This window comes from Zophobas morio, unplaced genomic scaffold, assembly GCF_036711695.1.
Source record: "Zophobas morio isolate AGI-343-1 ecotype UQ-CSIRO unplaced genomic scaffold, CSIRO_AGI_Zmor_V1 ptg000010l, whole genome shotgun sequence".
NCBI lineage: Eukaryota > Metazoa > Arthropoda > Insecta > Coleoptera > Tenebrionidae > Zophobas > Zophobas morio.
This window is the reverse complement of record NW_026972115.1, coordinates 6,664,084-6,679,892: the sequence shown is the minus strand read 5'-3', so window position 1 is coordinate 6,679,892 and position 15,809 is coordinate 6,664,084. Positions and strand designations below refer to the sequence as shown.

Here is a 15,809-nt window from a genome sequence, read left to right as displayed (position 1 = left end):
TTAATAAAAAAATTCTTGGGGGTCACTGGTATTTTGTTTTAGAAAAAAATGCAAGAATTTTGGGGACTTTCGGTGTGTTCTTTTTGAAAAAAATTGAAAGCATGGGATCAAGGAATCCCTGGTATTTTATTTTTCGTCAAAATTTTGGAAATAGCCTGTTTTAAAAAGAACACTATATACTATGTAATTGTTATGTACATCATCTGGTTGCCAATAATGCGAAATATGGCAAACCCGCTCTCTTTTTACCAGTAACTTCGTCGGCGTAACCGTCTGGAACATTTAGTTTAAAACTCCCAGAACTGGTTGAACTCAAGACTTGCGTCTTCTCTGACCTTCGCCGCCATCGCCGCCGTTACACTTTTTCACCCGTCGCCCCCGGCAGCCCCTCGAACCAGGTGACAGCCATTAGGGCCGCACAATATCCGAATAAATAGTGCATTAGGGCTTTTATGATGATAAGTGCGCGTTATTTTTTAGAGCGTCTAGTGTTCGGGTGCAGACAATGCGAGCGTGAAGTACGCGAAGGGCCTCTGGTACAATGCCCACTCGAGTTGCATGTAGCCGTAGGTAGCAAGGAGAGCGGCCACTTGAGCGAGCCCCCAGCTCCAGTCTCTCTAGACTCTCCCCGCCCGACGAAAAAACCAAATTTATCGCGAATTCCGGGATGAGCACGGATAAAGCCGCCCCGCGGCGGCGGCTGGGGGGCCGCCGCCGCCCGCGGTGGTCCGCGCTCCCACACGACGCAGCGACCTGGGACAAACGCATTCCCATGCACTCGGAGACGGGCCGATTGTTCGGGGGTACCCGCTCGTGATGACTTCGGGACTTTCTCAAGGGGGCGAATTTTCCACTAATAATTAACAAAATTCGCACACAGTTTTCGTGTGTTCATTTAGCTGGATGGATTTATCCGTCGGTAAACAGCAATCAATGCTGCCACCACCCTCCTCCAAATCCAGTGACTCAACCCCCTTATTACCAAATTGAGCGCGTAAACAGGTAAGTTCAATAGTGAGAGGATTATCGGGGGCCGAATCCGCTGAACCTGCGAAATCCGGGATTGTTTTAATGCCGCCCCCGGCTCGCGACAATAAAATCCCGCCGTCTATGTAAGCCGACGCTAACGATACGATGTGATTAATTGTTGCCAAGTAACCATCAGGAGCTTAGGTCAAGTGGCGCAGCGAACGCCGCCACCCTCCATCGGCTACACTGCATTATTACATTCCATCCGTTCGTCATGTGACCTCCGACTTTAATTACAATTAGCGCTGGCATTTTTGGGGGCGGCGTGGTGGGCGGTGGCGCGTTTCTTCGGGATCTCTCCGGACCAACACAAGACACCAACGAATCCCATGCATGTGACTAAGTTATTGTAATTCTGCGTCTGCGGCCGCAATTAGCGCGGGTCGGGGGCGGCGTGTTTTTGCCGCCGCTCGTATCTTTATAAATCAGGCGTGTCAGGCCCAGAGCCGGACACAATTTTATGGAGCTATCAATACACATCCGACACAGTGTCGCCAACAGCGGATACTTTCGGGCCCTAGTACAATCGGGGTTTTGTCTTAGGACGCTCACACGATGACGAGGCGGTTACGGCGTGAATGGGACGCTGTTCTGTACCAATTAGCGATGCATGGGACGGTTGGCGCCGGAGGTGAAGACGCGATCGGGCATTGTCTTGGGCTGACGGCCCGTCATGGGATAAATGGACGAAGAGAAGAGTTACGTCATGCGGTGGAGCGTGGCGGCGATTAAACGATCGTTTGTCTTTGGGAGGCTGTTAAATAGACGCAATTTCGCGATGATTGATAGTGGAGGCTTTGCAGAACCGAGGATCGAGTACTGTTAGAATTTGATGTCCGAGCTGTGGGAAATGGAGATGTTGAAACGACGACAGGTGGACAGCCCCGTAGCTACGGGGGGGCAAGAGGGGGCTGAGCCCCCCCCTAGCAGTTTTGGTTGCCCCCCCTGGAAGACTTATACATTATAAATTTCAAATTAGTAATAAAATTTCAATATAATGCCGATTGCCGAAGCATATTAACTGGCCCCACCCGCCCCACCTTTATTTTCGTACAGGGTATATTATTTGGCAATATCACCCTATCATTGATGTTGACCGTATAAAAAAATGAACATGTCACATTTTATTCCATAGCCTACTATGTACTTGAGAAAAGTCAAAAATATTATATGGATTTTCTAAAAATTGAGGTTTTATTGAAATGGACAAAAAATCGACAAAAAATTCTGAGATGTAGATCTCGATGAGCTTAATCAAAAAACATAAGGTCTTGATGGTCCCAGACCAAGATTTTTCAAAAATTCGCTTCCAAAGTCGACATTTCAAACTTTCTCAAAAATTACATTTCTTTTGGCGGCTCTGGAAAAATTGTACGAATTTTCGAAAAAATAAAACCAAAAAAAAACATTTAGAGATCGAAATCAATAAAAAGATCCCTTCTGCTAGTTTTCGAAAATGAGTGGGAAAAGTCAATTTTTTTTTATAGATTCTCAAAAATTGAGCTTTTGTTTAAATTGGCTGAAAATCTACAAAAAATTCTGAGATGTAGATCTCGACGAGTTTAGTCAAAAAACATAAGGTCTTGCTGCTATTCGGTTTCCAAGTCGACTTTTTAAAATTTCTCAAAAATTATACTCCTATTTCTTTTGACGATTCTAGAAAAATTTTACAAATTTTCGATCAAATAAAACCAAAAACAACATCTGAAGATTGAAATAAATAAAAGAATGACTTTCGGTAATTTTTGGAAATGCTAAGAAAAGTCAAAATTTATTTCGTTTTCAAAAATTGAGCTTTTGTTAGAGTTGACAAAAAATTCTGAAATATAGATCTCCATGAGCTTAATCGAAAAACATGTTCATGCTCCCGGAGCAAAATTTACGAAATATTGGGTTCTACCTAAAATTTCTAAAAAATCTCAAAAGTGACTTAAAAAAAAGTTATTTCTTTATGCGATTGTGGAAAAATTCGACGAAATATCAAAAAAATAAAACCAAAAATAACATCTGTAGATCGAAATCAATAAAGAGATCCCTTTTGCTAATTTTCGAAGATGCTTGGGAAAAGTCAAAAAATATTATATGGATTTTCTAAAAATTGAGGTTTTATTGAAATGGACAAAAAATCGACAAAAAATTCTGAGATGTAGATCTCGATGAGCTTAATCAAAAAACATAAGGTCTTGATGGTCCCAGACCAAGATTTTTCAAAAATTCGCTTCCAAAGTCGACATTTCAAACTTTCTCAAAAATTACATTTCTTTTGGCGGCTCTGGAAAAATTGTACGAATTTTCGAAAAAATAAAACCAAAAAAAAAACATTTGGAGATCGAAATCAATAAAAAGATCCCTTCTGCTAGTTTTCGAAAATGCGTGGGAAAAGTCAAATTTTTTTTATAGATTCTCAAAAATTGAGCTTTTGTTTAAATTGGCTGAAAATCTACAAAAAATTCTGAGATGTAGATCTCGACGAGTTTAGTCAAAAAACATAAGGTCTTGCTGCTATTCGGTTTCCAAGTCGACTTTTTAAAATTTCTCAAAAATTATACTCCTATTTCTTTTGACGATTCTAGAAAAATTTTACAAATTTTCGATCAAATAAAACCAAAAACAACATCTGAAGATTGAAATAAATAAAAGAATGACTTTCGGTAATTTTTGGAAATGCTAAGAAAAGTCAAAATTTATTTAGTTTTCAAAAATTGAGCTTTTGTTAGAGTTGACAAAAAATTCTGAAATATAGATCTCGATGAGCTTAATCGAAAAACATGTTCATGCTCCCGGAGCAAAATTTACGAAATATTGGGTTCTACCTAAAATTTCTAAAAAATCTCAAAAGTGACTTAAAAAAAAGTTATTTCTTTATGCGATTGTGGAAAAATTCGAAGAAATATCAAAAAAATAAAACCAAAAATAACATCTGTAGATCGAAATCAATAAAGAGATCCCTTTTGCTAATTTTCGAAGATGCTTGGGAAAAGTCAAAAAATGTATATGGATTTTCAAAAATTGAGCTTTTGTTGAAATTAACAAAAAATTAACAAAAAATTCCGAGATGTAGATCTCGATGAGCTTAATCCAAAAACATAAGGTCTTGATGGTCCCAGACCAAGATTTTCGAAAAATTCGGTTTCAAAGTCGACATTTCAAAATTTCTTAAAAATTACATTTCTTTTGGCGGCTTTGCAAAAATTGTACAAATTTTCGAGAAAATAAAACCAAAAACAACATTTGGAGATCGAAATCGATAAAGAGATCCCTTTTGCTAATTTTCGAAAACGGTTGGGAAAAGTCATAAACATTTTATAAATTTTCAAAAATTTAGCTTTTGTTGAAGTTGACTAAAAATCCACAAAAAAATCTGAAATGTTGATCTCGACGAGCTCAATCAAAAAACACAAGGTCTAGATGGTCCCAGATCAAGATTTTCGAAACATTCGGTTTCAAAATTCAAAAATTACATTTCGTTTGGCGATTGCTGAAAAATTTTACGACTTTTCAACCAAATAAAACCAAAAACAACATCTGGAGATCGAAATCAATAAATGAATCCCTTTTGGTAATCTCGAACGTGCTTGAAAAAAGTCAAAAATTTGATACAGGTTTTCAAAAATTGCCATATTTCTTCCGTCGATTCTGGAAAAATTGTAAGAATTTTCAAAAAAATTGAATCCAAAACGATTTTTGGAAATCGAGATGAACAAAGGAGTCTCTTTTGATAATTTTTGAAAATGCTTGGGAAAAGTCAAAAATTTTATATGGGTTTTCAAAAATTGAACTTTCGTAAAAGTTGACAAAAAATTCTGAAATATTGATTTGGACGAGCTTAAAAAAACATGACAGGTTCATGGTTCCGGATCAAAATTTTCGAAATACTCGGTTTCGAGCTCGAATTTTCAAAATTTCTCAAAAATTACCATATTTATTTTGGCGATTGTGAAAAAATTGTACGCATTTTCGAAAAAACAAACAAAAACAACATCTGGAGATCGAAATCAATAAAGGAATCCCTTTTGGTAATCTCGAACGTGCTCGAAAAAAAGTCAAAAATTTGACACAGGTTCTCAAAAATTGCCATATTTCTCCCGTCGATTCTGGAAAAAAAGTTAGAATTTTCAAAAAAATTGAATCCAAAACGATTTCTGGTAATCGAGATGAACAAAGGAATCTCTTTTGGTAATTTTCGAAAATGCTTGGGAAAAGCCAAAAATTTTATATGGGTTTTCAAAAATTGAACTTTCGTAAAAGTTGACAAAAAATTCTGAAATATAGATTTCGACGAGCTTAAAAAAACATGACAGGTTCAAGGTTCCGGATCAAAATTTTCGAAATACTCGGTTTCGAGCTGGAATTTTCAAAATTTCTCAAAAATTACCATATTTCTTTTGGCGATTATGGAAAAATTGTACGCGTTTTCGAAAAAACAACCAAAAACAAGATCTGGAGATCGAAATCAATAAAGGAATCCCTTTTGCTAATCTCGAACGTGCTTGAAAAAAAGTCAAAAATTTGACACAGGTTTTCAAAAATTGCCATATTTCTTCCGTCGATTCTGGAAAAATTGTAAGAATTTTCAAAAAAATTGAATCCAAAACGATTTCTGGTAATCGAGATGAACAAAGGAATCTCTTTTGGTAATTTTCGAAAATGCTTGGGAAAAGCTAAAAATTTTATATGGGTTTTCAAAAATTGAACTTTCGTAAAAGTTGACAAAAAATTCTGAAATATAGATTTCGACGAGCTTAAAAAAACATGACAGGTTCAAGGTTCCGGATCAAAATTTTCGAAATACTCGGTTTCGAGCTGGAATTTTCAAAATTTCTCAAAAATTACCATATTTCTTTTGGCGATTATGGAAAAATTGTACGAATTTTCGAAAAAACAACCAAAAACAAGATCTGGAGATCGAAATCAATAAAGGAATCCCTTTTGGTAATTTCGAACGTGCTTGAAAAAAGTCAAAAATTTGACACAGGTTCTCAAAAATTGCCATATTTCTCCCGTCGATTCTGGAAAAAAAGTTAGAATTTTCAAAAAAATTGTATCCAAAACGATTTCTGGAAATCGAGATGAACAAAGGAATCTCTTTTGGTAATTTTCGAAAATGCTTGGGAAAAGCTAAAAATTTTATATGGGTTTTCAAAAATTGAACTTTCGTAAAAGTTGACAAAAAATTCTGAAATATAGATTTCGACGAGCTTAAAAAAACATGACAGGTTCAAGGTTCCGGATCAAAATTTTCGAAATACTCGGTTTCGAGCTCGAATTTTCAAAATTTCTCAAAAATTACCATATTTCTTTTGGCGATTATGGAAAAATTGTACGAATTTTCGAAAAAACAACCAAAAACAAGATCTGGAGATCGAAATCAATAAAGGAATCCCTTTTGGTAATCTCGAACGTGCTTGAAAAAAAGTCAAAAATTTGACACAGGTTCTCAAAAATTGCCATATTTCTCCCGTCGATTCTGGAAAAAAAGTTAGAATTTTCAAAAAAATTGAATCCAAAACGATTTCTGGAAATCGAGATGAACAAAGGAATCTCTTTTGGTAATTTTCGAAAATGCTTGGGAAAAGCTAAAAATTTTATATGGGTTTTCAAAAATTGAACTTTCGCAAAAGTTGACAAAAAATTCTGAAATATAGATTTCGACGAGCTTAAAAAAACATGACAGGTTCAAGGTTCCGGATCAAAATTTTCGAAATACTCGGTTTCGAGCTGGAATTTTCAAAATTTCTCAAAAATTACCATATTTCTTTTGGCGATTATGGAAAAATTGTACGAATTTTCGAAAAAACAACCAAAAACAAGATCTGGAGATCGAAATCAATAAAGGAATCCCTTTTGGTAATTTCGAACGTGCTTGAAAAAAGTCAAAATTTGATACAGGTTCTCAAAAATTGCCATTTTTCTTCCGTCGATTTTGCAAAAAATGTAAGAATTTTCAAAAAAATTGAATCCAAAACGATTTTTGGAAGAAATCGAGATGAACAAAGGAATTCTTTTGGTAATTTTCGAAAATGCTTGGGAAAAGTCAAAAATTTTATATGGGTTTCCAAAAATTGAGCTTTTGTTAAAGTTGACAAAAAATTCTGAAATACACATCTCGACGAGTTTAAAAAAACATGACGAGTTCATGGTTCCGTACCAAAATTTTCGAAATATTTGGTTTCGAAGTCGGATTTTTAAAATATGTACTAAACATGCAAAAAAATAAACTCAAACAAATTGGATGTTACCTATATGATCACTACACAAATTTTTGGATGCAGTACAGCTGTTTGTGAATCTACATTCTCTGTTTTAACCAGCATTTTAACCAAGTACCGTACTAATTTTTTGGACTTCGACAGGTTTTTACGAAAATTTAGCGTGAAAAATCGACGTTTCCAATTATTTTAATGTTCTTTCAAATATAAAAACTCAGACAAAATAAAGTAGTTATCTGAGTGTATTATTAAAATATAAATATTTACATGAAGCCCCCTCTGTCGACAAACTTGCCCCCCCTGAATAAGTTTTCTAGCTACGGGGCTGCAGGTGGATTTGTTAATAATAATAACAGAAAGAACTGAAAGAAGTGCGGATGAGTGAGTAGGTTTGAGTCAATTAGAAGGAGCGTTTGCTTCATCACGTCAAATGAAGTATACTGGGTGATTAAAAATAGTTTTGAGGATAGTCCTCAAAGAACAGTATACAACTTTAGAATAAGTGCAAAATTTGATTTTAAATTTCATCATTCCCACATAACCGTAGAAAAAATCAATGTTCGGTAATAGGAACCCGTCGGAAGCGTATTGGCACGTCTGTCAGGGGTGTTGTGAGGGCGCATTCAAATGCACCCCTTTACTTGATCGTTGTCGTACGCTGTCGCCTTGAGATGCAGGGGTGGAACCAATGAATATTATATTAACAAACTTCCCATCACGACGAATTTGTTTATTGTCACAACCACCAGACAATTACTCCCCATGCAGAGCGCGGTCTCGAGCACCCCAGCCACCGTGACTCTTCTTGTGTACCCACTTTCCTGGAAATCTTTTGTTTGGAGAAACTGTGCACAGAAATTCGAATTCTCTACTCCGTGACAACTAATAACTGACATTGACTCGTTATCGCACCTTAATCTCCTCAATAAACGACAAATCCGTCCCGTAAAAATTCCCTTTTTCTCTCCCTATCGATCCCGTCGCAGTACGTAAATTGCGGCAAAAGCAAAATGGAAAAATTATTATGAAAGGAGGAACAACGACAATTGGCAATTTGTCAGCAATTAAAACAAGAGATCATTAAATCAGTGGCGTTGGCGACTCGCTTTTGTTAGGTCACGTATGACCCCTTGTGTGAGGGTTGTCGGCCCCTCGGCTCTTATCTCCTCTTCGGCACGGCCTCCAGTGGCGTAGACGCTCTTTAGAATTTTTCATTTCAAACCCACCATAAAGTATTTACGATTATTATTTTTTTGCGATAAGATTTGATAAAACGCGGTTCTATCTAAATCCACGATGACTTTAAAACGTGTGGTTGTGGTGGTCCTTGCGCTTTATCTGTCCGTGGTGGTTGTGATAGTCTTCAGAATTTCATCAAGTGATGATGATAATCATCGGAACTACAGTGTTGTGGAAGTTGAAACGACCACAGGGTTGTACATTCCGGAAAATGTGGAAGAACTGATTGCGAAAGCGAATAGTGAACAACGAATCTACAATGAAAATTTGTACGGAGATACGATTGAGTTGGTTGTTGTTGTGCAAGTACGACTAAACAAAGTACGTTATAAATATTATTTTTTTAAATTTAGGTTCACAGGCGTCCACTATACTTACAACAACTGATCAACAGTCTCGAAAACACCCCCTCAATTAACAAAACTCTTTTAATTTTTTCGCACGACTGGGTTGACCCAAACATCACCCACATCGTTCAAAGCGTCAAATTTGCCAAAGTTTTACAAATTTTTTACCCATTTTCACTCCAAACTCACCCGGAGGACTTTCCAGGACCCGACGTCAACGACTGTGTGACCGAAGACGAGTAAGCAAAAATATTCAACCTGGATATTTTTATGAAGACAGATTTTTAGAAAACTGGTGCCCGAGTGCCCAAATTTCGACTTCCGGGACACTTACGGGAAGTTCAGGAACGCCTCCGTGGCACAAATCAAGCACCACTGGTGGTGGAAAGCCAACTTTGTTTTCAAAGAAGTGAAAATCCTCAACGATTACACGGGTTTGGTTTTGTTTGTCGAGGAGGATCATTACTTGGCGCCTGATTTTATTCACTGTTTGAGCTTGATGAGAAAAACTTGTAGGTATTATTGTCCCAACTGTTGGTTTTTGTCACTGGGTGTACGCAATAGAGTCAACTTTGGGTTATATTCTGACTGGGTAACACACAGGGGTTTTAAGTTCCCGAAAATAACTAAAAGTTTCAGGTTGGTATTCAAAACACTGTTGAGAATTCGGGTTTGGCTTTTAATCGAACTATTTGGAACGAGGTTTCCAAATATCGGGAAGATTTCTGCCAGTTCGATGACTATAATTGGGACTGGTCGTTGAAGAACGTGTTTCGAAATGTTCCTGGGGAAACGAGTTCGATGGTGATGGTGGCGTCCAGGGTGTACCATGTAGGGTCATGGTAAATTAATTGTTATATATTTGTGGTGGATTGTGAAGACCATTTTTCAGTGGGACGCACTCTGATGGTGAAATCTGTGATCCGACGGAACTAATCCAGGATTTTAAAAACCGCCAGACGAATTTATTTCCAGACTCGTTCTACGTTACGTTTGACAACAACCAAGAAATTGTTGATAGAAGTCGACCGAATGGGGGTTGGGGGGACCCTAGAGACCACGAATTATGCATGAAAATGTGAAATTACGTACTCAGTTTTTTATTTTTAAAAATTATAAAACTAACAATTTTTATCCAAGTCTTATTATTCGCACATTCTGAACCCGCAAGTAATGACACAGCAGTTGTCATCGTCACCTCCGACACCTGTCATTCGCTCCACACAAAACCCCGTCATTACCGCCTCCCAACTGCACCTAATAACCCATCCCGCCTAAATTCCACGCTTTCAAGTCTAAAATTGGCCAAGATTTTCCAGCGGGTGGTCCCGCAATCCAGAGATACCATAATTGAATTAATTGTGACTTTTCCAACGGACCTGCACACGTCTTAATTCTCTAGCCAAACTGACACCTCCAACAATGGGAGCGTTTAATGCCCAATGCAACGGCCTCGGGTCGTGTAAACACACCCTTAAGACCTGTCAACGAGGTTGACATCCATTGTCATCGCCAGCTAAACATCTTGCAGTCGGCCAGGCGAATACTCGCGCTGACCGACTGCATTTTAATGAAGGGATTTTCACGAGTCACGCACGCCGTGGGTGGTGGTTGGACCATGGGTGGTACCGTTGCTCAATGGAGGTGGCGCTATTAACGAGGAATTTCGTGCGGAGAATCTTACTACTGACATTGTCGGGGGTCGAGAGCACAAATTGATACCAGTGATGGTACTAGGTGGTAAATGGCGGTGGGCGGCTCGTTAGGAAGACGTGAAACGAGGGACGGCACGCCACTGGGTTATTAAGGAGCAATTAATTGTCGAAATGTCGGCTGTGATGAGGTGGATTATGTAAGGCTGGTATTACTGAATGGGTTTTAATTAGTGGCTGGGATTGCTGGGTGGCGTTGGCGATCTACACTCGTATTTGTACTACGACAAAAAATGATGGTTATAGTAGTAACTGTTGTGGTAAATGGGAGGTTTGAGGCGAGGTGCTTAACTACTCCGCGGAACGATTAAATCATCCAAGAACAAAGCGAAGTGACAGTAAATGTGATGGTTTTTTCAGAAACGGTTGTTGACCATAACACAAGTGAGGAAATACAAGATAAGTTGTAACACCAAGGACAGAAATTTAAAGAAGACAAAAGAATTTTTTTAATAAAAACTCTGGTTTGGTAAAAAATCAGAAATGAGCAACGAAGTTGACATTAAATCATAGTTCTCGAAGATGACCCCACAACACCCGAAATTGTGACTGGAAAAATCCAAGTCAAACCAAAAGAACCAGACACCTCTGAAGACAGTAGGTAAATTTAGTCGATTTTGCGGCCGCCGCTTTTAACAACACTGACGACGACAATCTGATTAGTAAAGACGACGAAGACGTGAAAAAGTATTTGGAAAGTGGCTTAAGTCACATTGATGGTCAATCAGACCACGACAACAAATACAAAGTCCACGAAGTTATCTCGGCCACGTCGCAAATCGTTGTTGGGTTCATCTATGGCATCCAAGCAAAAATAATTTTGTCGGACTGTAAAAAAACCTCTGCGACGTATAGAAACGTGCGATACACTAAAAAACGCTCAACCCAAGACTTGCAGTTTTGTCGTTTTCGAGACGCTTTTTGATGGTCGCCTAACCAACATAACGTGTGGTAGCGAATCATATGCGTACAACGAAAAACCAGAACCGAGAACTGCTAGAAACAAAAGACAAGCAGTCGGTGAAGAATATGAACCGTCTGGGGATCACGATCTGGTCGACGAGTACTTGGAAGACGGTTTGAGTCAATTGGATGCTCAGTCGTACCAGCCCCGTAGCTAGAAAACTTATTCAGGGGGGGCAAGTTTGTCGACAGAGGGGGCTTCATGTAAATATTTATATTTTAATAATACACTCAGATAACTACTTTATTTTTTCTGAGTTTTTATATTTGAAAGAACATTAAAATAATTGGAAACGTCGATTTTTCACGCTAAATTTTCGTAAAAACCTGTCGAAGTCCAAAAAATTAGTACGGTACTTGGTTAAAATGCTGGTTAAAACAGAGAATGTAGATTCACAAACAGCTGTACTGCATCCAAAAATTTGTGTAGTGATCATATAGGTAACATCCAATTTGTTTGAGTTTATTTTTTTGCATGTTTAGTACATATTTTAAAAATCCGACTTCGAAACCAAACATTTCGAAAATTTTGGTACGGAACCATGAACTCGTCATGTTTTTTTAAACTCGTCGAGATGTGTATTTCAGAATTTTTTGTCAACTTGAACAAAAGCTCAATTTTTGGAAACCCATATAAAATTTTTGACTTTTCCCAAGCATTTTCGAAAATTACCAAAAGAATTCCTTTGTTCATCTCGATTTCTTCCAAAAATCGTTTTGGATTCAATTTTTTTGAAAATTCTTACATTTTTTGCAGAATCGACGGAAGAAAAATGGCAATTTTTGAGAACCTGTATCAAATTTTTGACTTTTTTCAAGCACGTTCGAAATTACCAAAAGGGATTCCTTTATTGATTTCGATCTCCAGATCTTGTTTTTGGTTGTTTTTTCGAAAATTCGTACAATTTTTCCATAATCGCCAAAAGAAATACGGTAATTTTTGAGAAATTTTGAAAATTCCAGCTCGAAACCGAGTATTTCGAAAATTTTGATCCGGAACCTTGAACCTGTCATGTTTTTTTAAGCTCGTCGAAATCAATATTTCAGAATTTTTTGTCAACTTTTACGAAAGTTCAATTTTTGAAAACCCATATAAAATTTTTGACTTTTCCCAAGCATTTTTAAAAATTATCAAAAGAGACTCCTTTGTTCATCTCGATTTCCAGAAATCGTTTTGGATTCAATTTTTTTGAAAATTCTAACTTTTTTTCCAGAATCGACGGGAGAAATATGGCAATTTTTGAGAACCTGTGTCAAATTTTTGACTTTTTTTCAAGCACGTTCGAAATTACCAAAAGGGATTCCTTTATTGATTTCGATCTCCAGATGTTGTTTCGGGTTGTTTTTTCGAAAATGCGTACAATTTTTCCACAATCGCCAAAAGAAATATGGTAATTTTTGAGAAATTTTGAAAATTCGAGCTCGAAACCTAGTATTTCGAAAATTTTGATCCGGAACCATGAACCTGTCATGTTTTTTTAAGCTCGTCCAAATCAATATTTCAGAATTTTTTGTCAACTTTTACGAAAGTTCAATTTTTGAAAACCCATATAAAATTTTTGACTTTTCCCAAGCATTTTCAAAAATTATCAAAAGAGACTCCTTTGTTCATCTCGATTTCCAAAAATCGTTTTGGATTCAATTTTTTTGAAAATTCTTACAATTTTTCCAGAATCGACGGAAGAAATATGGCAATTTTTGAAAACTTGTATCAAATTTTTGACTTTTTTCAAGCACGTTCGAGATTACCAAAAGGGATTCCTTTATTGATTTCGATCTCCAGATGTTGTTTTTGGTTTTATTTGGTTGAAAAGTCGTAAAATTTTTCAGCAATCGCCAAACGAAATGTAATTTTTGAACTTTGAAACCGAATGTTTCGAAAATCTTGATCTGGGACCATCTAGACCTTGTGTTTTTTGATTGAGCTCGTCGAGATCAACATTTCAGATTTTTTTGTGGATTTTTAGTCAGCTTCAACAAAAGCTAAATTTTTGAAAATTTATAAAATGTTTATGACTTTTCCCAACCGTTTTCGAAAATTAGCAAAAGGGATCTCTTTATCGATTTTGATCTCCAAATGTTGTTTTTGGTTTTATTTTCTCGAAAATTTGTACAATTTTTGCAAAGCCGCCAAAAGAAATGTAATTTTTGAGAAATTTTGAAATGTCGACTTTGAAACCGAATTTTTCGAAAATCTTGGTCTGGGACCATCAAGACCTTATGTTTTTGGATTAAGCTCATCGAGATCTACATCTCGGAATTTTTTGTTGATTTTTTGTTAATTTCAACAAAAGCTCAATTTTTGAAAATCCATATACATTTTTTGACTTTTCCCAAGCATCTTCGAAAATTAGCAAAAGGGATCTCTTTATTGATTTCGATCTACAGATGTTATTTTTGGTTTTATTTTTTTGATATTTCGTCGAATTTTTCCACAATCGCATAAAGAAATAACTTTTTTTTAAGTCACTTTTGAGATTTTTTAGAAATTTTACGTAGAACCCAATATTTCATAAATTTTGCTCCGGGAGCATGAACATGTTTTTCGATTAAGCTCATCGAGATCTATATTTCAGAATTTTTTGTCAACTCTAACAAAAGCTCAATTTTTGAAAACTAAATAAATTTTGACTTTTCTTAGCATTTCCAAAAATTACTGAAAGTCATTCTTTTATTTATTTCAATCTTCAGATGTTGTTTTTGGTTTTATTTGATCGAAAATTTGTAAAATTTTTCTAGAATCGTCAAAAGAAATAGGAGTATAATTTTTGAGAAATTTTAAAAAGTCGACTTGGAAACCGAATAGCAGTAAGACCTTATGTTTTTTGACTAAACTCGTAGAGATCTACATCTCAGAATTTTTTGTAGATTTTCAGCCAATTTCAACAAAAGCTCAATTTTTGAAAATCTATAAAAAAAATTTGACTTTTCCCACGCATTTTCGAAAACTAGCAGAAGGGATCTTTTTATTGATTTCGATCTCCAAATGTTTTTTTTTTTGGTTTTATTTTTTCGAAAATTCGTACAATTTTTCCAGAGCCGCCAAAAGAAATGTAATTTTTGAGAAAGTTTGAAATGTCGACTTTGGAAGCGAATTTTTGAAAAATCTTGGTCTGGGACCATCAAGACCTTATGTTTTTTGATTAAGCTCATCGAGATCTACATCTCAGAATTTTTTGTCGATTTTTTGTCCATTTCAGTAAAACCTCAATTTTTAGAAAATCCATATAATATTTTTGACTTTTCTCAAGTACATAGTAGGCTATGGAATAAAATGTGACATGTTCATTTTTTTATACGGTCAACATCAACGGTAGGGTGATATTGCCAAATAATATACCCTGTACGAAAATAAAGGTGGGGCGGGTGGGGCCAGTTAATATGCTTCGGCAATCGGCATTATATTGAAATTTTATTACTAATTTGAAATTTATAATGTATAAGTCTTCCAGGGGGGGCAACCAAAACTGCTAGGGGGGGGCTCAGCCCCCTCTTGCCCCCCCGTAGCTACGGGGCTGAGTCGTACCAAGACAACAAGTACAAAGTTCACGAAGTACTTTCAGTCACTAAACAAATCGTCGCCGGACACATTTACAAGATCAAAGCGAAAGTCGTACTCACGGATTGCAAGAAAACACTGACGAGTCAAAGACGCACTTGTGGTGCTTTAAAAGGTGCACAACCGAGAATCTGCAACTTCAAAATTTACGAAGCTTTGTGGATTCCTAACAGTCGTCGCATCAACTTCATTTGCGAAGATGACGAAACGGATGCTTTGTTGGCGTACTCCAGAAATACCGAACTCCTCGGGAACGACGACACGAGGGTTCATTTCGCGCTGTTTAACCATTTCATCGCTAAGTACAATAAGAAATATAGTAAGAGAGAGTGCAAGTGTAGGTTTAAAGTTTTCAGCGACAATCTGTACCACATAAGGCGGCTAAATCGGTACGAGCAAGGTACCGCCATGTACGGCATAACGCAATTCACGGATATGACGCAGAAGGAGTTTTCCAAGTCGTTGGGTCTACGCATGGAATAAGTTATAAAAAATGCTTTAGCAAATATTTAATTGGAAAATGCATATTTCCCTACAGAAATGTACCATTTTAAACATGTTTTAAGTTATTGTCGCGAAAAGATGGCTACGTAGATTAAGAAACTAAAGAAAATATAAGCCCCGCCTACCCACCCCATCTCGATTGTAATGATTTTTTTAATACTTAAAACATGTTTTCGTGAAAAATTCATCACAAATGAGATCAGGATGGGTGAGTGGAGCTTTATTTTGCTTTTTTTTTGGTTTCTTT

The 15,809-nt window shown here is 36.7% G+C and overlaps 2 protein-coding genes across 2 annotated transcripts; both read left to right on the top strand.

Annotated features, from left to right (window-relative positions):
* The first annotated feature begins 8,534 nt into the window (after positions 1 to 8,534).
* LOC135126053 (alpha-1,6-mannosyl-glycoprotein 2-beta-N-acetylglucosaminyltransferase-like) lies at positions 8,535 to 9,958 on the top strand. Its single transcript, XM_064051843.1, has 5 exons — positions 8,535 to 8,783; positions 8,831 to 9,063; positions 9,113 to 9,416; positions 9,464 to 9,666; positions 9,717 to 9,958. Exons 1-5 carry the CDS (start codon positions 8,535 to 8,537, stop codon positions 9,904 to 9,906), a joined length of 1,179 nt encoding a protein of 392 aa, XP_063907913.1. The 3' UTR covers positions 9,907 to 9,958.
* A 610-nt stretch (positions 9,959 to 10,568) lies between these two features.
* LOC135126052 (uncharacterized) lies at positions 10,569 to 15,541 on the top strand. The gene is made up of 5 exons (XM_064051842.1): positions 10,569 to 10,623; positions 11,050 to 11,137; positions 11,200 to 11,385; positions 11,435 to 11,649; positions 14,952 to 15,541. The coding sequence occupies exons 1-5, from the start codon at positions 10,569 to 10,571 to the stop codon at positions 15,539 to 15,541; spliced, it is 1,134 nt and encodes a 377-aa protein (XP_063907912.1).
* Positions 15,542 to 15,809: the final 268 nt, after the last annotated feature.

Coding starts and splice junctions, on each gene's coding strand:
- LOC135126053 (XM_064051843.1), top strand. CDS start 8,535: ATGACTTTAAAACGTGTGGTTGTGGTGGTCCTTGCGCTTTATCTGTCC. Junction 9,417..9,463: donor TTGGGTTATATTCTGACTGG/GTAACACACAGG, acceptor TAAAAGTTTCAG/GTTGGTATTCAAAACACTGT. Junction 9,667..9,716: donor GTGTACCATGTAGGGTCATG/GTAAATTAATTG, acceptor ACCATTTTTCAG/TGGGACGCACTCTGATGGTG.
- LOC135126052 (XM_064051842.1), top strand. CDS start 10,569: ATGGCGGTGGGCGGCTCGTTAGGAAGACGTGAAACGAGGGACGGCACG. Junction 10,624..11,049: donor GAGGGACGGCACGCCACTGG/GTTATTAAGGAG, acceptor ATTAAATCATAG/TTCTCGAAGATGACCCCACA. Junction 11,138..11,199: donor GACACCTCTGAAGACAGTAG/GTAAATTTAGTC, acceptor CAATCTGATTAG/TAAAGACGACGAAGACGTGA.